Source organism: Gekko japonicus, unplaced genomic scaffold (genome assembly GCF_001447785.1).
Source record: "Gekko japonicus isolate JY-2015 unplaced genomic scaffold, Gekko_japonicus_V1.1 scaffold1097, whole genome shotgun sequence".
NCBI lineage: Eukaryota > Metazoa > Chordata > Lepidosauria > Squamata > Gekkonidae > Gekko > Gekko japonicus.
In genome coordinates, this window is record NW_015162513.1 from 205,532 (window position 1) to 229,481 (window position 23,950).

General features: G+C 44.1%; 1 protein-coding gene across 1 annotated transcript in view; it reads left to right on the top strand.

Moving 5' to 3' along the window:
• Window positions 1-23,950, top strand: part of CRB1 (crumbs family member 1, photoreceptor morphogenesis associated) — a 139,389-nt gene that overhangs the window by 4,517 nt on the left and 110,922 nt on the right. Inside the window, exon 2 of the mRNA XM_015406181.1 lies at window positions 6,314-6,898. Coding sequence (XP_015261667.1) covers window positions 6,314-6,898 — 585 coding nt within the window. The remainder of the gene's footprint in view (window positions 1-6,313; window positions 6,899-23,950) is intronic.

Consider the following 23,950-nt stretch of genomic DNA (forward strand, 5'->3'; position numbering starts at 1 on the left):
GGCTTCTCTTATGTTCTCTTAGAGAGGTCAGAGATTCAAACATGTAAGCAAATAGCTTAAATGAAAATTAACTGAAACTATAGTCTGAGAGAACATTTTAAGAGCAGCCAATTAAAATTCCTGAAAAAATGGTTCCTGTAGATCTACTAAGAGATTGTACTGATAAGGAAATCCAGTCTCTCTTTTAAGCCAAGATGACCTGTAGTGTTTAATCTTTCGATGAGTTCTATTTCATCACTTACATGTTATATATTCCCTTTGAAGTTTTTTTCCCCCTTTTGGTAGTGTATTGACTTTTCAGGTGTAATTTACACTGCCTTGGCTCCCCCTGCCACCCCCATAAAAATTCCTAGTTAACAGGGGTGGCCAAAATTGCTTAATGTAAGAGCCACATCGAATAAACGTCGGATGTTTGAGAGCCACAAGACATGAACAAATATTACATGTTTTTACTGGGAAATATGCAAATTTGCTTTTTATTAACATTAAATGAGACTGCTAAAAATAATAACAAAAGCAGTAAAAGCAGATATTGATAATGATATTTTTTTGTCCAATGATATTTGCTAATGGTATTTAGCTTCCCCAGCCGCCCTGCTGGGAGCTGCACAATATGTGTGAAAGAGCCACATGAGGCTCCTGAGCCGCAGTTTGGCCACCCCTGTCCTAGTGCAATTTCCCCTTTACATATCTATCTGAGGAAGCTACGACTCATGAAAGTTCATATTGAAATAAACATTATGCCACCGGACTTTGGTTTTATTTTGCTAAAATAGACTAACATGGCTAATTCAACACCACTGATTAAAAATGCGCCCTCACTGACTGGAACTGGGACTCGGCAATTAATCAACCACAACGTTCTTCACATGGCCAAACTAAAGCTTCCAGACCTGCTGGTACCTGCTGCAAGAGACCATGTTCAGCCAGGAACTTCACTAAGGCAAGAGCTTACATAGGCTCCTGCTAAGGAAGAGCGCAGTTAAAAGTTCTCAAGCCTAGAGGAGAAGCAATCTGGAGGGGTCACCGATGGACATCACAGCTGCACTACAAAACATCAGATCCAGCTTTGCAAAGCTGATAAGATTACCTTTGCATAACGTTACATATATGGCCCAAAGGCCAACTGGATACGAATTTTCTGTGTTTGCTGAAGAACTCATTTCAAGAATAAGTATGGAAGAACGGAAGGGGCTTGGCTTTATGCCGGATAATTATTAATAAAGGATTTTTTTTAAAGTGGTCTGGTCTGTATTAGGCTTTTGTACCGTTTCAGAGCAAACTTGTTCCAACTCCTGTTACCGAACTTGGGCTTCCAAAGGTGTGCCAGTTTACAGCTCGAACGCAATGCTAGGTTTAGCGTCCACCTACATACAATTCAGTTAATCCCTAGAAGGTGGGATACCAGCACTTGAATGGAGGCAGCCCCAATAGTCCGTTAGACAAGCAGGGCAAGGTTTTGATGACTTTGAGAGCGATCCCAAGCAGGCCTACTTGGAAGTACGTCCCATTATATTCCATGAGGCTTACTTCCAGGAAAGTGTTCTTAAGATCGCAGCCTCTGTTAACTAAATTGGCAGCCATTTGACTGCTTCTTCCAGGTCCAGTTTGCAGATGGCAGATCCTGACTCCGTGTCATATAAAATACGTGCTCTGGTTGTTTTATTGACTTGCTTTGTTTTTATTGCCTTCAGGCAGGTTCTGGAGAGGTGGCATACAAATTCTCTACATAAATTAATAAATAGTAAAATTAATTCACACCATCAGACCCCTTCCCACCTCGCAGCATCATACAATGTTTAGTCTACAAGAGGGCTTTAAAAAAAAAAAAAAAAAAGGAAATGGCCCTGAGGATTGCTCTTAAACCCAGGCAGGGAATATTTTGAAAATCCTTCAAGGGAAATTGTGGAATAGCTTGATAACTGGTGTTTATTACCCTAACAATGCATATGAGCATATAAACAGTTTATTTTTTTCTTTTACAGTAATTTTTTTTGGGGTCATCTTCTGGGTGTGGAACAGCGGTCACTGGGGGTGTGGGGGGAGGTAGTTGTGAATTTCCTGCATTGTGCAGGGGGTTGGACTAGATGATCCTGGAGGTCCCTTCCAACTCTACGCTTCTATGATTCTTCAGAGTCCTGTTCGAGGCAGCTTACAATTTTAAAAAATCACAATATTAAAACACAATATATTAAATAATAATATCCAAATTCTTTATTTTTAAAATGCTTGTTTTCTACCTATTAGCTGCTGGGTTGGAGAGACGGTGATACCTCATCAGCTTTGCAGGTAGAATGTCTCAGGTTCAGTCCCCAACATTTACATCTAAAATGATCAGGTAGTTAGGTGATGTGAAAGGCCTCCACCTTGGGGCTTGCTGCTAGTCAATGTAGATAGTACTGGCTTTAATAGACCTTGAAGCTGACTTTGGGGGAAGGGTCTGGAGGTCTGACTGAAAGCCAGACTTTAAGTTTTATTCCAAAATACATTGTGTGTACACATTAGCTTGGAAAATGACAAAAATTGGAATTAACTAAGATAGTCACAGTCTAGTGAATTATCAGCAGTATGTGCCACTGTTTATAATGTTTGGCAAATGCTATGTGTAGTCTGCGGTGGCTCAAGTGGTTAAGACGCTGAACTGCAGGCTGTGAAAGGTCAGTAGTTTAGCAGTTTGAGACCCGGGTGCCGCATGACGGAGTGAGCTCCCATCTCTAGTTCCAGCTCCTGCCAACCTAGCAGTTCGAAAGCAAGAAATTGCAAGTAGATAAATAGGTACCACTTCGGTGGGAAGGTAACAGCGTTCCGTGCGTCTTGGTGTTTAGTCATGCCGGCCACATGACCACGGAAACCTCTTTGGACAGCGCTGGCTCTAAGGCTTTGAAACAGAGATGAGCACCGCAACCCTAGAGTCGGATTCGATTGGCTTTCGAGCAAGGGAACCTTTACCTTTACCTTTATGTGTAGTCAAGGCAGCAAGCCCAAATGAAGCTAGTTTGTGTTCAATGGATATGTTGCTACATTTAAAATTTAGTGCTATCATATTTGGCCAACATTTCTAAAGAAATCTTTTTTTAAAGAAAGTGGACATTAATATAGTGGAATGAAATACTAACCCAGTTTATAATTGTTCTCTAAGGCTCAAGTAAGTTCTTCCATTTCTTTGTCCTGCTTTATCCTGTTACCATTTGCAAATACTGATCTCTCCAAATAGCTTCGTTTTGATGAGATTTCTGCAATATCTGGTTACTATTGAATAACCAGTAGATGGCAGTCTTGACTGTGAACAAATATTTCCTTGGGAAAAATCACCCCTGAGATTCTAATATATTCCATTTTCTGAGGCGGGGTGGGTGGGATCCTCTTGTCAAGGATCTCAGTTACATCCAACAGGCTTAACGATGGGGTAAATTCCTTGAGAAATTAGGTTAATGCCGCAATGCCTTTTAAGGAGACTGGGATAATTACTTCGTGTGTCAGTCAATCTAAATCCAAACTGATTGGCAGTTTATTTTAATTTTTTTGGATGTTAAATATTAATTTTTTTAAAAAAAGAATCTGTGTCAAACCAGGTCACTGCTAAGTGATCTTAATTGGTTGAGAATGGAAGAAGGTTTGTGAAGGGCCTTCCCATTCTGTGTACGAAGCTGCTGAGACCCGGCTCCCGACATCAGTCTGGGCTCCCCTCTCAATGCCTCCTCTCGCACCCTTTATGCTCCCTTCCGACAGTGTTAATTAGGACAATATTCTTTTTCTAAGAACAGATGTTTGCATCTCAGGCATGAGGAAGGCTGTGTGCTCGTACGCAGCATGCTCTCACCCCCTAGCATGGGTTACTCTGCAGGTTGTGGCGTACAGGGGAGGCAGCTCCTGTGGAATCAGATACTTGTCTTCCTGTGTAGCGAGGTCAGACGTGGGGGAGTCTTGTCCCTCTCCTTCTCTGTCTCCATTCTCATCAGCTAGTTTGGCAGAGTACTGAGGGGAACATCCGATGTGCTGGAAGAAGAACATTTCTATTGCTGCTCTGGAAAAATGAGTATCCTTCTGAACACTCAGGACTGGTTCACACATCCATCTCTTGGTGTGTCTCCTCACAGGGGAATTGAATGCGTAAACTCATTCCACTGAATTAGGCTGGAGGAACATGAACATGGGATCTCAGCTGGTTCTTTCCCGTGTGCAAGGCATAGCTTGTCAATGGGGTTACTTGTATTGCTCTTTTCTTTTTTCTTTTTCTTTTTTAAAGTATTTTATTTTGAGGGTTTTTTACAACTTGTAATACAAAATACATGAGTTAATTTAGGGAGCTTCTTATGTATATATTTCTAACCACCTGTCTAATTTCTGCCATCTTTTCTTGAACACACTGTCAGGTTTTCCCGCAAGTAACATATTTAATTTGTCCATTTCTTTTATGTCCATTATTTTTATAATTAATTCTTCTCTATTTGGTACTTTGTTGGATTTCCAACATTGTGCTATGGCTATTCTAGCGCTTGTGAGGATGTAAAGTATCAAACGAGCATCATTGTAGTTTATAGTGTCAGGTAACATGTTTAATAAGTAAACTTCTGGTAACAGTGGTAACTCTATCTCTACTATTTCTAGAATGAGTTGTTTTATATTTTTCCAAAATTTTTCCACCTTTTCACACCTCCACCAAATGCTGTTTTCATATTAGATAATTAATAATGAGTATTCTTTCAGAGCATTGTTTGTCCTCTAGTTCTCGTGACTACTCATGAAACACAAAACCTGCCGTTCTTCTCCTGATACATCAAGCCTTGTCCACCTGCGCACCTTTAATCGTTGAGAGCTATTGTAGCTTAGGAGCAAAGAAGCACACAGCAAGGAAGAATGTTGTGTTACTTTTTTTAAAAAAATCATTTTAAATGACAGTTTATTTCCTTTTGCTAATGCAGCTGCTAGCCTTGCTATTCCAAGGAAGAGGGGGGTGGCTTTCATTCTCTCTTCTCCTGCTCTTTTCTCTCTGGGGGGAAAAGCCACCCTGAGCTGCTTTTATCCTGAGTAGGAATAATACAGGTACCTGTACATTTTCACAAGTGGTGGCCAAAAGTAGCTCAGAAGTGGCTTTTTTCAGCAAGAAAGCAGCAGCAGAGGAAAGGGTTGAAGTCTACCCCCATGCTGCTCTTTTCCTTCAAAAACAGTGTCATCCATTGCATCTGCAGAAGCAAAACTTCATTTAAGATTAATGGGGGGGAGGGAATTACATTTAGTTTGACCCAAAGAGACTGATGAATCAGGAAGTCCTTTGCATGGGTCTCACCTCAGGCAAGCCTGTATCTGTCAGCTCCCCCACCTCCACCCCAATCTGTGATATTGCTCACCTACCTTACTGGGTTGGTGTAAGGATTACCACAAGGTATTGAATGGGAAGTGCTTTGAGCATGTGAAAAAATGGCCTTATCATGTCACAGGGTTTGTTGTTATGGAACATACCCCTTCTGTCTCAATGAAACAACTCTATCTTGATAGCAGGAGGTGCTTCTTTAATGACATTTACATGGCTGGTGGCCACTCCAAACCACTGGAATTTGTGATAACTGCTCCCTTTTTGCTGCCTGAGCAGTTTGAATCAATTTTATGGTTCAGTTCAGGCCAAGGAAAGAGAAGGAAGCCTCCCTTTTACAGCCGGCTGGCAAAACGTAGTCTTAGAGAGCTGTATGATTGCTTTAAATGTGCAGATGCTTTCCCCAAAATACTGCTGGCCATCTGGGTGCTTACCCTCTGTCCTTTGCTCAACATGTTGGTAGATAAACACATACTATACAAACATCTTAAACTTCCAGTTCTCTCTTGGACTCCACACAAGGAAGCCGACTCTGTAAAAAAAGCTGCTCTGAAACGTCTTGCCTCTCAGGAAAGCTGGGAGCACAAAGCGCTATTGTTTACAGTTAGTGAGCAAGTGTACAGTACGCAGTGGCAACTCAGTCTCCTTCCTCAAAGTCTTGCATCTAAATGGTATAAAGACACTGAGTATTTCATTAGGCAAAAGAAAAGGGTAAAAGTAAATTCAGGAATGGATGAGCATACATCGTTGTGATTTCTCGTGCCAGATGCAAGACTCCAGCTATTTTTTTCCGCTTGCATTTATTCAGTTAGGAACCAGGCCTACCCATAATTAGTAAGAATTACAATCACAAGCGGCTTTGGCATTAAACCTGGGATCTCAGAACTTCTTTGAGGTCATATTGTTTCTTCTGTGCAACGGTTTTTGTGTGTTCTGTTTATTGCGATGTATTTGTTTTCCCCTCTCTTGAGTTGCCCACTGATCTGTGCCTTTCATTCTCAGAATCGTTTTGCATCAAAGATGACCCCAGGTGCCTGTCTGATGCTTGCCAAAAGGTCTCTGAGTGCAGCACCGCTGCAGAGGATGTTAGCTGCCGCTGCCCGGACTCTCTGGGTGACCCTTCAGCAGAGGACTGTGCTCAAGCCGACGATCCTTGTTCCTCCAGCCCTTGTTTTCACAATGCCACCTGCTTAAGTGCTGCAGGAAACCATAGCTTTACTTGCAACTGCCCTGCGGGGTACAATGGAACTACCTGTGAAACTGCCATCAGCCCGTGTGGCTCACATTTTTGTAGGCACGGAGGCACCTGCCGGGATGAGCCCGAAGGCCTTGTTTGCTCCTGCCCCGAAGGGTACACGGGTACTCACTGTGAAACCGACATTGATGAATGCTTTTCCAGCCCATGCCTCAATGGAGCAGTGTGCAGAGACAGGATCGGTGGGTACTCCTGCTACTGTGTCCCAGGCTACCAAGGAAAGCACTGTGACCTAGAAGTGAATGAATGTGTTTCAGAGCCTTGCCTGAACAACGCAACATGCTTGAACTTGATAGGGAAGTACGACTGTGTTTGCCGTCCAGAGTACACAGGTAAGAGACCATGGTACAGTATAGATTCGCACAGTTGCAAACATGCTCTTCCTCAGTCGCTTCTGGAAGACAAGGGTATGAAAAGGCAGTGGGACTCAGATGACCAAACACCACCTTACTTAATGCTGGAATGGTAGATTGTTTTGTGAGGTAAATATACTCTTCTCAGTTCTGACTGTTAGATATCAATATGCCCCATTTTCAGATTTTTGAGGGGTTAGGGTTAGTCCTCATCAGGCCATTTTAGGGGTTTCTTCCTTTAAACACTTTACAATCAAATACTTGTCTGCATATGTAGGGTGTTGAGAAATCCCCGCTGTGTCTGAGGGTTGCCCTGTTTTGCTACTCTCTTTATAGGTACTTGACTATCAACTTGTTTATTAGAGGAAAGAAGCTGGGGGGCTGTTAGGCATCACAGCATGGATGAACAATCCCCCCCCAAAAATCTTCTACTCCAGAATTTTAGAAGTTAATATACCATGTCCTGTGGAGAATATTCACTCCTCATTAGTTTATTTGTGGTTTTCTTTTCTTGGAGGTAGTGGTGATGTTAATTTACAAAGGCTTTTTTTTAATTCCCTGGGGAGTCCTCTAAGTACACAGAGACCCCTACCTCATGTATGGGTGGCTCAGTTTTGTTACTTTTTGGATCAGCACAAGGGATAGCCACTATACTGTTTAATATAGTTGTGATTATCTCTGAATCACAAGTCCACAAAGTGTTTTGGTTACCATCTTTTACTTTGTGGAAAGTTGTACTGATGTTTCAAGCTTCTACGCGTTGGTTCCTGATTTTGTTGTTCAGTCGCACAGTAAAGTCCGACTCTTCGCGACCCCATGGACCAGATCACGCCAGGCCTTCCTGTCTTCCGCCGTCCTCTGAAGTTGGCTCAATTTCATGTTCGTTGCATCTATGACACTGTCTAACCATCTCATCCTTTGCCGTCCCCGTCTTCTTTGACCTTCAATCTTTCCCAGCATCAGGGTCTTCTCCAGTGAGTGCTCCCTTCTCATTTGGTGGCCAAAGTATTTGAGCTTCAGTTTCATTATCTGGCCTTCCAGGGAACAGTCAGGGTTGATTTCTTTGAGGATTGACTGATTTGTTCTTCTTGCAGTCCAAGGGACTCTCAAGAGTCTCCTCCAGCACCATAGTTCAAAAGAATCTATTCTTCGGCGCTCGGCCTTCCTTATAGTCCAACTCTCACAGCCATACATGACTACTGGGAATACCATTGCTTTGACCATGCGGACTTTTGTTGGCAGGGTGATGTCTCTACTTTTTATCATGCTGTTTAGGTTCGCCATCACTTTCCTCCCAAGGAAATCTTTTAATTTCATGGCTGCTGTCTCCAGCCCATTAGTAGGCTGAAAAGTACTGGGTTCGCCGCACGGAGGTCTTGGACGACGACATGCGTTTGCACACGTTTATTGTACTTAACATCAGACTAACTAACGGCATAACATAGGCCTCATTCTTCTCTAGGGAAACCTGCAAGGAAATCATGGCTATTGGAGTTTTGTTTATGAGTTTTCCAATTTTGGTTCAGCATGAAAATAATAGAGGCTTCCATGACGGAACAGCGTTCTTTGTTGTGCCGATCTAAGACCAGACCTTTAGAGTTCCCAGCCCTCAGCGCGCATGAGCTTGTTAAGGACTGAGAAGGGTGCCCAGCAATTGCTCGGGTAGGTCAAGTCAAAGGTACTGCAGCCGCTGAGTCTAAACGCTGATTGCCTTCTGCACGTTGGAGAGATAAGAATAGACAGAATAAACACAACACGGAGCTGCTCCGAGATGTGTTTGAACTCATAATTATCCTTCGGGGTTACCATTGATATTTTGATTAGATTGCATTGCCGCTCAACATATAATGAGGGGAACAAGCGAGCACTGAGCCCTTGCCGTCGGTGAATAAAAGAACTGCAGTGGGGAACGGTGCTCACAATAATCCACTGGGGACAGAGCACTCCAAAGGAGCAAATTTAGCTCACTTTTTGAGATTGTGCTTGCTATTAACAAAGCACGCACATTTAAACGGTGGCGTTGCCTAACTCCCTTATTGATTCTGACAGAATCCTTTCAGGATCGCATGTTAATTTCCCACTCTCCATGTGTTTATTGTAAGCTTTCTTTAGCTTCCCCCCCCACCACCACACACACCGTTTGGTATTCAGCATTTATGCAGTTCGGCAGAGCCCTCCTACCCCATCTCATTTTGAACGCTGCCTTTCCTGTTGCTAGCAAGGCATGGTGAGTAAAGAAAGGGATAGACTGACCAGACTTGGGCTCAAACCAGTGGTCCCCATGGCGCCGACCAGCACTTTTCCTGGCGCCTGCAAAGTACTTTGAGAAAGTGAGTGAGGCTTAGGTGGGCTTTTGCCCAGCAAGTCTTCTGATTGGCCACTGGGGATTTGATTGGCTGTGCAGATTTTGCTTTGGCAGCAGCTGCCATTACAGTCACTCTGCTACGGAAAATATGCCGTGGCAGCCATTTTGTGCGGCAGTAGGGCTGCTAACCTCCAGGTAGTAGAGATCAGTTCACCTAGAGAAAATGGCTGCTTCGGGAGGTGGAATCTATGTCATGAGGCCCCATTGAAGTCCCTGCCCTCCCAAACCCCTCCCTCCTCAGGCTCCACCCCTAAGATCTCCAGGTACTTCCCAACCCGGAACTAGCAAAACTTTATGGCAGCCATTTTGTGGCCGTGATCACCATCTAGGTCAAACCTGAATGGCCTAGTGGTTTTCCCAATTTTCTTCAGTTTAAGTCTGAATTCCTGATACACCATACATCTCTACTTACTTACCCTAGGGTTGCCAGCCGGCCTGGAGAAAAAATGTCCCATCCCTTAATGTGATGTTATTTTCCAGGTCATGTTATGTACCCCATGCCATGAAAAGCTTCAGGTGCCAATTTATACATGTTAAGCCTCTATTAAAGAGGCAGGACATATTTCTCCAGGCTAGAAGGCAACCCTACCTATGCCATTTTGCATGTCCTGCAATTAGAAATTTATTTTTCCCTTTTATTACCTCTTCCCATTTTTGGAAATTCTGCATTCACATCCCCCAGTTCGTGTCTACGTTTCCCTGTATTTAAGGCTACCCTTTGCAGCAAGGCTAATTCTACCCCTTTCCATTAAATGGGAAGAATATGGAGGTTCCTTCTTATATGGCTACATTTTAGTACTTTAGAAGAAGAAGAAGAGATTGGATTTATACCCTGCCCTTCACTTGGAGTCTCAGAGCGGCTTACAAACTCCTTTCCCTTCCCCTCCCCTCCCCAGAACAGACACCCTGTGAGGTGGGTGGGGCTGAGAGAACTCTGACACAAACTGCTGTTTTTCAAGGACAGCTGTGCCAGAGCTTGTGACTGACCCAAGGTCACTTCAGCAGGTGCAAGTGGAGGAGTGGGGAATCAAACCCGGTTCTCCCAGATAAGAGTCAGCACACTTAACCACTACACCAAACTGGCTCTATATCAAGTCATATAGTAAAGTACTAAAAAGTGTAGCCATATGAGAAGGAACCTCCATCTGGAACCCCCCCATTCTCCACCATCACACCCAGTGAGAACTGGAACAAAGGCTTTGGCAGATCTCTCTCCAGTTCTAAACTTTTGAAGCCTGAAGGCACCCCTGGAACTTTGACAGGGTGTGAGAGGTGCTGCCACAAATAGGGTGCGTTCAGACAGGGTATTTGCAACGGTATAGGTGCCGGTTGGAATTGGTGTACTTACCGGCGTTCACACGGCGAACATCTGCCTTCCGTCCCTAACCGTTGCAAAGAGCTTTAAACCGTTGTATTCTGCCACTAGGTCCCCAAGTGGTGGTATCCTTAGTGCAATGGTTGTAATCGCTCCCCCCCCCCGTCTGATCGCTGTCCACCGTTGTAGAGCCACTTCCGTTCGGAAGCCCGAGGCTTCCGACGTCTTCTCTTCAGGGCATGCTTTTCGGGACGGAGTGTTTTGCGCATGCGCGAAGATCGCCATTCTGTGGACGGCTGCCTATGCGCATGTGCAAACTGAGTTTAAAAAAAACCGAAACTGCCAACGCCCGCTGTGTGTGAACGGGCATACAGCGATGGGCTCCGCAGATCGGAGGTAAGTGTGATCGCGTTTCAGCCGGCATAGACTGCACCGGTTGGAACCGGTGCCGTTTCTGCCGGCTGAAACGCCCCATCTGAACGCACCCATAGACTGCTATGGAAGGCAGAGCTGGGCTTGGAACCAGAGCAACTTGGGCAACCTGTATAGGAGAGGGAAGGTCCAAGGGTGTTGGGGGAGGGGGCTTGAGGAGGTAATGGCCAAGGCAGGCAACATCAGTGCAGATTCTTTTGCAGATGGCCCTCAAGAGACTTTTAAAAATGTGTATGGTGGTTGGCAAAGGAACCAACAGCCAGTTAGAAGCCCAGCTAGGCAATTTCCTCATCTGGTCTTGCCCACTTTCTATGAATGCTTGGAGGTTGCCAGGAAAGATTTCAGCACAGTTGTGTTGGGGAACACTGCCCTGGAGCAAGACAAACAAACAGGGATGAATTGCTGAGCTCCCTAATGGGAAATCTCTGCTGAACGGGAAAACTCTTTTTGACATCATAGAACCCTTTGCCAGTGTCACTAATGAGTCAGTGGGCAAACCCGACACTGCCAGCTCTTTAACATTGTTCAATCCCAAATATGGTTCCTGTTAAAAATGAGTTTTCTACCAGGATTGTAGCCTTGGTATTAAATTTTGTCCACAAAACTGTTACAAGGCACAGAAATGGATGGGGGATTAATTCATATACACTTTAGGGAAATGTTTGCACTTTGTTTCCTTATCAAAAGAGAAAAATTAAGCTATGCCTTTCTTCCTCCCATGGTACTGAGGTGTTGCAATGCTTTGCACTATGCAATTCTTACACCAGCAAAATACCAGCTTGGATATTTATACCTAAGTACACAATCAAGCTAGGAGGGCTCTATTTTGTTCTCAGAGATGGAAAGCTGGCCTTACTCTGCCAGTATTTTTTTTGACTGAGAACAAGAGCCAGTCTTTGGATTTCTTTCTCTAGTGCAGAAGTTCTACTAGTATACAATCTTGTTTGTTACTTCTAATGGAAGGCTGTAGGAGGACCCTGTACCTGAGGAAACATCCCACCAGAGTAGGGAGAGCAGCCCTTCTCAGACAGCAGACCCAATGGCTCCACAGTGCCTGTTCAGAAATTGTATGGAACATCCAGGGGAAAAAATGAATCCCTCTATAATGAAAAACTCATTTTTCCAGTCACCAGAGATTTGGAACCTTCACCAATAACTCCACCCAAGAACTGTTGCAAATTATAGCACCGGCTTTTTACAGGCATGACAACATGAAATGTATTTGTGCTAACATGTGCACAGTCGATACCTCTGGGGTTCGATCTCTTCATATGGACAAGTAGAATGCACCAGACATTCAGTATTCACTTTCCATACTCCCAGTTTCCTTTCATCCGCAATCTGTTCCTTTTTTTGTTGTTCTTGAGCGAGTCCTATTACATGCTAGACTTATAGTACAATCCTAAGAACACTTTCCTGAGAGTAAGACCCACTGAATAAACCTGAGTAAGATTCTGAGTAGACAAGTCTAGTATTGCTCTCTTAACCTCTTCTGTATTCTCCACAATCAACAGTCATCTTTATCCGCCTTTACATTCCTGGATCTCCATGCCCACTTGGTTTTCCTATCGATCCTCTTCACCTACAGTATTGTATACATTTTTTCTTCTCATATTAAGAACCTCCAGGTTCATTCATCTTTTTCCGTTCAACTATGCTACCTACTGCTTCCATATAATGCAGAGTCAGCTTGCATTCCCCTCTTTTTCCTGTACCACCTTCTGGACACCATCCCATTATGTTCCTGACTACCCTGTAAGACTCTCTTACTGTGAGACTGACGGTACTGAGAAATGTTAAAACTCTTATAAGTAACATTTTAAACTGTGGGTCAGTATTTCAAAGAGTACAACACTTTCTGAGAAGTATTCTATACCATCTTCAATGCTATTTTACAGTGTTACGAAGAGGAGCATTTCACCACCCCAAAATGTTTTGGAAAACCATGTATTTCCTTTGATAGATTTTTATCTTTCTGGTGGACACAATAAATACCTCAGAACATCTTTTAAATATGAAAAGATTTCTCTCTGATTTTTATCATTATTATTACTGAATATAATTGCACATATTGTATATGGGCTCAGAAAACAAAGGCCGAACACAATGGGTTTTTCCACATGGGTTCTTTTTGTCAGTTCTGGCCTCATACTGCTTTGGATTATCCTCTGATTTCTGCACATATTTTCGTGCTTTTAGTTTACACTTCGAGTTTTTTGTTTTACCCCCTGGTTTCCCCCCAGTTCTTTTGAGACCACTTTTACCTTGATGTTTTTATGGAAGCCCATTTTGAATTACCTTTCTCCTCATGTGTCATGTTTCTGTTGGTTGTCCCTCCCACTCCCACCTATCTCCAGCCCACTGTTGAATGATTGGACAGTCATGGTCAAATCACTCCCCCCCCCCAAGACAAATGATTTTTTAAAATGATGCTAAAATATTGATATATCACTGGAGCATTGTAACAATAGGCTTAGCAGGATTTCTGAATTCCCAGTTTTCATTTTTTTAAAAGTAAGTCTCTAGTTCTTTCTCCGGCAGAGATATAAGGAAAAGGGCATATCTTCGTGATGGACTAGAGACTTACTTTTTAAAAATGAAATCTGGGAATTCAGACAATCTGCTAAGACTATTGTTAAACACTCCAGTGATATACTGACATTTTAGTGCTATGATGTCACCAATGATGACAGCACCCTCCCTTGAAAATCCTCATCATTGAAGGCACATGCGGAAGAAAACAAACTGGTTCCACAACTGTGAAAATGCACAGGGAGGGCAGATATGCAGAAGAACCATGCCCAAACCGGTTCTAATGCTTGTGGATTGACTTCTAAGAAAATCAGGAGTAAATCAAGAATGCCGAAAAGCCCAATATGTTCTTATAAATCTCCTTTCCTGGTAATCTTATTTCACTCCAGCATGTCAGATCTCCTGTTGAGATTCCTTACAATACACTTCGATATTGGATATAATTTTATTTACTTTATCATTTTAATAGCCTACTTCTGAAATCTAGTCACATTTACTGTTGGAATGGGAGGAAAGGCCCATACAATGGACTGCTTGGCACCTATGTTCCATTTAGTTTCTAAGAAAATGGCCACAATCCACAAACCATAACAAAATTCAATGAGTCTGTTTTATTGCTGGATTGTGGCCAGTGTATTCAGGAGCAGAATGCTAGGATCTATCTTCAGGCATTTTTACTTTGTTTAATAATAATGGGACAAAGATGACCCAGCTTTCATTTCTGGAGCAGAAAAGTTTAAAATGGCATTATAAAGCCTGCAACTAGGACTGACTTCATCTTATGTAGTTTTTTCACGAATATTTTCAGCAGTGTAAAAAAAAGGCCTTTCTTTTTTTCTTTGAACAATTTTTCAGCACCCTTTGAGGAAATATTAGCTTAGTCATTTACACTGCCCTCAAAAATTCCCTAGCTGAAATCAGAACCAAATTTGATTGATTATGAAGAATTCTGATATCATCCTGCTTACTGTAAGAATCTGGATTGGGTGGCACTATGTCTCTGACTAAGCCATTGGAAGGATGAAACAGCTGCAGTTGGGGGTGGGGGTAAAAATGGCAGTGGGGAAAGTGGTGTCCAGGAAAATTGACTACACCACTGAGTTCCAACACTCTACACACACACATACACACACAAACATAAATGTCTTGTTTCAGCAGAATATTTTGCTCCACTGAATTGCTATTTTCAACCCCAAAATAAAAAGTGGGGAAAATTTCAATGCAGCACTGCCTTAAAAAAAAAAAAGATTAATATGCCTAAACAGATCAGGTTTACTGGGCAATTTCCAGAGAGGCAGAGAGAGAAAACAGCAAACGCTGCATAGCATAAAAAGACATTATGAGGGCTGTAAGCATTTTCAGAGAACGAGAAATAAAAAAAATAGCTTAAACTGCTTTCATACTCCTGCAAAAAAAAACCAACAACCATACTCCTGCAAAAAAAAAACACCCCAAACCAAACCAAAACCCAAATCTCATGAGGTATGTCAAAAGGTAGCAACAGATCTTTTCTGTTGACTGGCATGGACTTCATTTGGAAGCCTGCCTTCAGTTAAGATCCATCAGGCGCTCACCGAATGTTATTTCAAACGAGAAGCTTGTTGCCTTCCTGCCACCCTGCTGCTACCAGTAGGTGTCTCGGCACAGGCCAAGTGATGAGAGAAACTACAGAACAACAGGAAAGCCAGAGAGGAGAAAGAAGGAAAAGCCTATTAACTGCCAGCATGGCCGCTCTGAAATGATCACATCCAACCTGGGCCTCCTGTTGTACACAGGAAGCAGCATTTGTAACAGGCCCTGTCAGCCAGACCCGAGGCTGTAGCTGTAGCACAGGAACAAACTCGCCTTGATGGACAGGGGTGGGGGGGCATACTTCCCCTTTGGGGACAGTGGGAGAGAGAACCAATTTAAAGCGAGGGAGGGCAGGAACGGAGAGTTTAGACAAGATGGGGATGCCCAGCAGGGCTGGTGACCTTACTGTGAAGAGACATTGGGAAGCAGGCGCCTGAAGGGGCACTTTCTGCAGCCTCCAACCACTCCCCCCTTGTGTGTTATTTTAACTTTTTCACTTCATTGCGCCTGATCATTTGAATATACCGACAAGGATCATGTATCATCAACATGTCACACAGGAGAACAGGGACACTCTGCTTCACTTGTAACCACTACTCTGACAAAATGGATTGCTTACTACCTGAGTACTTCTTGCTCCTGGGCCCTCCACCTCTTTCTCTTTTTTTTTTTTTCTTTTTCTTTCTTTTGTGTGTGTGTCCATCCGTGTGTGTGCCCGTGCCTGGAAGTCATGGTGACCTCTGGTGACTCCTACTAAGGCATGGAGGACATTCAGAGAAGTGGCTTGATAGCCTGCCTCTGGCCTCCCCGCCCTGGTATTCTCTGGAGGTCTCCCATCCAAGTACTTGCCAGGGTCAGCCCTGCTTAGCTTCTGAGATCTGATGAGATTGGGCTTGCCTGGGCTGTCCAGGTCAGGGTTCTCCTCCACCTCTTTGATGTCACATCTATAGCCTGTGGCGCACTGGTTTCTGAAGGTGGGTATGCTAACACGTGAGAATGTTTAGCCCCACAGTGGATCTGGTTTCCCTTCTTCTAGAACAGGTACAACTGAAAACACACTCTGCAACTGGATATTACCTGGACTGGCAGCTGTTGCAGAACACAAGAGAAAGCATACACTGACATTTTATGGCCATGTGCATGCATTAGAGTTGCCAACCACCAGGTGGCACCTGGAGATCTCCCACTATTACAATTGATCTCCAGACAACAAAGATCAGTTCTCATCCCATCATACCTTTTATTGGCATACTCAAACATAGTGCAAAAATAAGGACAAGATCAGTTCCTCTGTTGAAAATGGCTGCTTTGGAGGGTGGACTCTATGGCATTATATCCTTCTGAGGTCCCTCCCCTCCCCAAGCCCCACCCTTCCCAGGCTCTGCCCCTGAAATCTCCAGGTATTTCCCAACTAGGGATCCCAAGTCCCCCCCGGGGGGGGCGGGGAAACCCCTTCCCCAGAGGCCCGTTCCCCGGTGCCGCCAGATTGGGCCCCGGGGGGGGGGACTCCACCCCGACGTGCGCATCACCCGAAAGTGACGCGGGCACACCGGACACGCGGGGGGCGGGGCCACGGCCATACAAGGGAAAACTCTATGGTTTTCCCTTGTATTGCCGTGGCCCCGCCCCCAGCGCCGGCCAGGAGCCCCCCCGCTCCCAGCAAAGATAGACTTACAACCCTATTCCCAACCCAGAGCTGGCAACCCTAACATGCATGGACATTACAGTCAGGGTGCATCTTATCCTATTTTAGCAGTTTCACTTCTAAAGATCTCATAAGGGTTCTGACACACACACCCCATGTCACATACACAGACTCTAACAAAAGGCCTTCTCAACATCTCCCCCAACTGGTAAATAGGAACAGCCAGGGCACATGTGACTGGGACTTGTGATGTCTTGTCTCCATAACTTTTTTGAGATGCGCTCAGTTTCAAAGCACTGAAATGCTCAGGCATCTTGCAAGAAGGAGTGCTGCTCCATGGTGCTGCTGCATGGTGGATTGTAATAGCTACAGCCTTGGTTAAAATAAGATACTAAGATTGTGCTCCATCAATTGTTTCCAGCTGCTATCAGCACACATCCTTAAGTAGCTCTGTCCCAATATATCAGGAGAACTGCAAAATCTGTGCTTACTGGATGCCGATTTGTAGTACTGTTTTTAAGTGGTTCCACTACAAAACTACTCATCTGTTCCCACACTGCACTGGTAAACAGATGATTCGTTACCTCACATGAATAGGGCCCTTGCCATCAATCATGTGGGCACTTCCCATCAATCCCTCCTGAGGGAGATACTAGAATAGGAAGCACCCATGTGATAAAGTTCATCTACATGACACACACATACACACACATTCCTACATTGCATGGAAAGTAGTCCCAAGGGAGCTAGAGATTTAGAGGCAGCCAACTGAGTAGCACATATGTCAACCCTATATAAAGCTGGGTCGGGGAGTTTTCACTCCCTGCTCCTACTAAGACTTTGAATTCCTGAGATTCACCCAGCTTCTCTTTAACTCTGCAGTTGTCTGTACAATCAAGAAATGGTCCTTCACATCTCCATCTCCTATCTGGCAGACACAGCAGGATTCTGAAACCACACCTCTGTTCCCCCTGTGCTGAAGAGCCCCAAGAACCAGGCAGCTGAGAAAAACCCTCTCCAGTTTGCTAGTCTGCTCCCAGATTCTGGAGCTGAAGTTTAGTTGTTCTCTTCCTCTGTCTTCACTCACAGTTTGATTAGGGGAAAAACAGAGAGTCGTTCTGAATGCGGCACTGTCAGGACCATGAGGGGTTAAAAGTTGAAACAACAGAGGAAAGAAAGAGAGGTGTAAAATATAAACCCAAAGAGACTCCACTCTGTTGACATATGGCTTTAGAACAGCTTCCAGCAGCAATGAGTAAAATAATAAGGGTAATAATTCCATAAAGGGGTAGTTTGCTGTTTCTGCTGCCGTAAAATATTGGATTTTAAAGCCTGCTTAACAGAATGATTTATCAGAGGCCATTTTGGAGTTGCTGTTGTTGTTCTGGTTGTTGTTCGGTTTTCCACACCTCACTGCGAGATGTGTTAAATGCACGAGCCGGAGGGATTCTTGGAGAAACCCCTCAGGTGTCTCCGCTGGTAATAAAAATCCTCATTTACTCTGTCAGAGGGAGCTTGCCTATTGCTATTATCCCAGCCTGACACCATGAATCACAGTGGGAAATCATCCAGCCTCATCTCATTTCCCTGGGATGTTAAAAATGTTAGATCGCGCTAACAAAGGACTCTTAGAGTGATTCAGCAAGTGATTCAGCTTTATTGGAAGTAACGAACAAGCACTCAACTCAGTAAGAAACCAGAACAGAAAACAGTGGGAGCTTATGCTCCTTTTAAACATAACCGGGCTAATGTAGCCACGCCTATTTACAAATAACAACCAATGAGATTGCTAGAATAAAGACCAATGAGAAGCTTTCCCTCGCAGGGGAACAGTTCAGTTCTGATTGGTCGCTGTTACAAAGCGACCAATAGGAAGTTCGGTCAGAGGAGCCCTGGCTTGGCTCGAAGCTTAACATGGGTTTCTAATGAGGTGATTCATGTAACTGTGCCAATACATTACAATTCCTCCCCCCTAAGTTAAGCCATCATCCCATTCGTTTTTATTATTTACATACATGTAAAACGTGCCGTTGTATATTAACTGTTCAAAGATACCGTACTACAATCGTAGTCCTTGAGATAGGTCGGCATTTGCCGCGAGCGCTGGGACCTGCGGAGCGGTGCAGGCTCCATGGGCATACAAGGCTGCGAGCCCGTGTGGGGTTCAACACAGCCTGGTTCAGGCACCAACTCTGCTGGGGTTTCAGCCCCGCACTCAGGGGTCTGCCCTGACTCGGGGACAGTACCGGGCCTTTCGGTACTCACCGCCTGCTCTGGGGGTCTCCAGTCAACATCAGGGGGATCAGCCGTCGGAGAGTCAGCGCTGTCCTTAGCCCAACGTCTCCTTAACTGATCTAGGGGGCGCCGCCATATTCGACCGTCAGCTAACTGCACCACATACATTCGAGTACCCACAGAGTCGGATATAACCCCAGGAAGCCACAAGTGCCCGTTTGCATAATTTCGTGCAAGAACCTTGTCCCCTTTCTCAAACATGCGCACTTTTGGTTGCGCAGTGGTACGCTCGGAGTGATCTTCTGATAAGTCTGGGTGCATACGGTTCAAACGGGTCGTGAGTCTCCGCCCCATTAACAATTCGGCCGGACTACGGCCTGTAGAACTGCAAGGGGTGGTATGCTGCCGCAAGAGGAAAGCGCCCAGCCTTTGGCTCCAGTCACCTTCGTCCATTTTCCCTAGAGCCTCTTTTGCCGTTCTTACCATCCGTTCGGCCTGGCCATTAGACGCCGGATGGAAAGGGGCCGAAGTCATTTGGCGGATGCCATTATTCGTGAGGAAGTATCTGAACTCCTCAGAAACAAATTGAGGCCCGTTGTCACTGACGATGACGTCAGGCAACCCGTGGGTGGCAAAAAGTCGGCGGAGCGCATGGATCACAGCAAGTGATGTGGTCGATTTCATATGCACGACCTCCAGCCATTTGGACATGGCATCTACAACAATAAGGAACATTTGCCCTTGGAGAGGGCCAGCAAAATCTATATGCAATCTGGCATGCCGAGGACTTGCAATAAATCGACAGCGGTAATGCTAACCAAATGCTCTCGTTACCGGCTTTGGGGTTGCTACTTGCTCTACGGGCTCTGCTTTATGCGCCTGGTATGCCGTATGCTTTTCCCCCCCTCAAAGAGCTGAGAAATGTCTCACATAATTCTCACACAAATGGAAGAGGTTATAGCACATGAATAACATGAGGATGGAACATTTAAGGCAGCAGAGGGGGAGGGAAGGAATCTGCATTTTTATTATGATAATGCTCTGCACATGTGTGCTTTGTTTATAATGCATGTGCTAGACAGCTGTTAAATAATGGAGTGCAACTGGTTTGCTAGATTGGCTGCAGCATTTCCCCTTATGTTGATATTCCGTAATCCAAAAGCAGCCAAGAATTAGGAAAACTCACACAGAGAGAGGTTTCTCATGCTCCCAATTTAGCGTTGTCAGGCACAGCTAGGAAGCATCCTGGGAAATGGCAGGAACCGCCCATTGTGAGCATGTGGAGACAGACCAGACCAAGTTTATGCACCTCTCACATCTGGATTTTGGGATTTGGGAATATAGTCTTTATGACAGATCTATTCCCTGATCCCAGCCTGCATTCCTACCTTAAGTAATGGCATGCTACTCCATCCCAGGGTTTTTTTATTTTATTTGAAGGATTAGAAAGACTGGGGGAGCTGTAGGAAGAAGAACGAAAGAGTACATTTCTGGATATCTGTGTCTCTTGAAACAATCATCATTCCCATTGAAACACAGAGCCAGCCGACACCTGTTATTTCTAATTTTCTTTGGACCCAGCTAAAGCCAGTCTTTCAAGGTATATCTGTGCTACAAATGCATATTGGTTTATATCAGTTGCACTTTCTTGGCTTCCCTCCAAAGAATCCTCAGAATTGTAATTTGGTGGTTTGGGGAATTTTTGTGTGTGTGAAAGATCCCTGTTTCCTCTTACAGAGTTAAGGTTCCCAATATGGGTCTTCCAAACCATCATTTGTGCTATGTTGTAAATGTTTATAAATTTCCCCATGCTCAGATGGTAGAGGAAAAAGCCCAGAAGTGCACATGTGCAGAGGGGGGTCTAGACATAAATAATCAGCCAATGTTTGTTTATTGATCAGTAAGTTGCTTGGTATACTAGCCCAGTCCTGCTGATGGGGAAATCTGTCATATGTCTTCAGTTAAAAACCACAAGGCATAATGAACACAAGCCAGCTAAAGTTAAAGAATACTTTTTGTTCCCATTGTTTTCAGTTGATTTCCATCCAGAGATTTCCATGGAGAGAAATCCATCCACTACCCGTGCATTTGCATCAAGTCCCTGGTGGCAGCATTTATGTGCCTTGCTCTCTGTAACACCATCAACCGTCTTAAGTGGAGGGAACTGCTGATTAGATCTCTGATGTGCTAGAGCATGATGTGCTGCAGCGTCACCCTTATGGATTACCTGAAGGTGGTATTGCAGCTGCCAGCCCAGCAGGGATCAAGTGACACAAGAAACCAATAAAGTCCCACCTAAGTCTATAAATCTGCTGACTCCAGCCTGTCTCTTCAGTGAACTGAAGTTCACTGCTTGCATGCTGCCTATCCATGCCTGATTCCCTTCTGAACTACCCCTATGACTCTGAAGACGTACTTAATTATCCCGTTGAAATCAGATGGGCATAAACATATTTGTTCAATGCTACCTCTCAGCATAACATTCACAAAGCAGCTCACAATATCTTTTTAAAAAAATACAACAAAGCAATGTATGAAGCGGACACAACATCAATAAAAACAGCAACAGTTAAAACTATAAACCACTAGAAAGCAATAGACTAGTGGCGGGAGGGGGGGGGAAATGAACTGAACTCTCACCAAATATTCAGGAATGTTTCACTTGGTATCAGTTACAGGAGAGAGTGCCATAGACCCTATGACCCGAATGAAAAGGCCTTGTTCTTGGTAACCACCCACTTTGCTACAGAAGGCAGAAACACAACCTTCAAAGGCAGCCCCAAGGTAGAGTGCATCTCTACCTTGAAAGAAGCATAGTTAGGAAACGTAAAACCAATTTTGGTTATAGATGCTGTGCACCAAAGAGAGTACCTGAGCCTCCATCTGTAGGTATAGGTCTAACAGCATCCCCAAGCTGCGGATCGAAGACAGGCTAACACCTCAAGGCCTGACTAGCTATGTTATCAGCCAACAGTTCATTATTCTTATTGGGCCCGAACTTCAGTGTATCATTTACTTTAAATATTTTAACCTGATTATTTTATCCAACTGCAAACAAGAAATCAGGAGACTGAGACTGGGAAGGCCAGCCGCAAAGGAACTAGAAAATATCCTTAAGTGTAAGGTGACCAAGATAAATCACACTATAGTGTTCCCCATTACTATGTATGGGTGAGAAAACTGGACAATGAAGAAAGCTGACAGGAAGAAAGTTGATTCCTTTGAAATGTGGTGTTGGAGGAGTATTTTGTGGATACCATGGACCACCAAAACCACAAATAAGTGGATTCTAGATCAAATCAAGCCTAAACTGTCCCTAAAAGCGAAAATAACTAAACTGAGGCTATTGTACTTTGGTCACATCATGAGAAGACAAGACTAACTGGAAAAGACAATAAAGACAGGAAAAGTTGAAGGCAGCAGGAAAAGAGGAAGACCCATCATGAGATGGATTGACTCAGTAACGGGAGCCACGGCCCTCAGCCTGCAAGACCCGAGCAAGGCTGTTAATGATAGGACATTTTGGAGGTCATTAAGTCATAGGATTGCCATAAGTTCAAGGTGACTTGATGACACATAAAACACACACACAGAGTGATTATTGGCCCTCCTCCAGGCTTGGATCCAAACTATCATTCTCAGAGGCAGAGTGTAGTTTTTCCTCCCCCTGCCCCCCCTCAGCTGTTTCCATGGAGAAACTTTAGTCTGCATCCATCTCCCAGTCCATTAACTCTCCCCAACATCTATTCACCAAAATCTGGTCGACTGTGATGAATCACACTCAGTATTTTTACCTGAATATTTTGACCGGTAGCCCTCCCTATCCCCAAAGGTTTGTGTGGGTAACAGTGCTATTTTTTTATTGTATTCACCTCATCAAATGACACCTGTGAGGCAGACTGCTGTTTTGCAGATGAGGAACTGAGGCTGAGAGATCAGGATTTGCCCAAGGCCACTGAGTGACATGTTGCCTGGTTTGGGAATAAAGAACCATTTCCCACAACCACCATCTAAATCCAAGTAAAAACTAATCTGAATCTATGCACCGGAGAACACTGGTTCTCAGACTATATTATGCATATATATCCCCATTCAAAAATATTCATGTTCAAAAAAAGTCAGTGATTGATTTGCTGGACTGAAGTATTCAGTTTTAATTTGAGGGGGGGACATAAACATAAGATTCATTATATTTTTCCCTAGATTCACTTTGATTTATGGCAAGGCAATGTATGCAGGTGCCAACACAAATCTATCTGTTCTGCTTCCTGCCTTCTCCTCCATGTCCCCTAAAATCTCATGTTTTTGCAAGTTGATTGCAACTGTATAGACCAGAGGGAAATCCCTCCCATATACAATCCATCACATTGGCTCGACATTTTATGGAGGGAAAGGGCTTTTGCTCAGTTGCCTAAGGCAGATTACTTGATTTGACAGACCAATGGCCTGATCCAACATAGCAAATCCTGTGGTTTCATGTTAATGATCCGGATGTTTTTTGGCCTGTAGTTTTGAATCTGGCTATGCTGAGACTCTGATACACTGCATTTATTTTGGTTGTGGTGCTTTCAAATGTTCACAGGGAGCCACTGTTAACAAGCCCTGACAGATTTACGGTCACTAGACAGAGTCTGGCAAATGCACACTTTAGAAAAAAATTACAATTACTTATGATGGAATTTGTAAAGCAAGAGGGGCTTTGTATGATGTCTGTTGATATAATATGCGTGACTTCTGAATCTAAAGACTGGTTCACTCAAATGGCCCAGAATGTAGATTCTAAAACACAGGAGGTTGCAGAAACAGTTCTCAGGTTTAAGCGTTGTCCCAGTCTATTGAACATAGTGTGTACCATGAAATAAATAAAAGTAAAGGTAAAGGTTCCCTTGCTCGAAAGCCAGTCGAATCCGACTCTAGGGTTGCGGTGCTCATCTC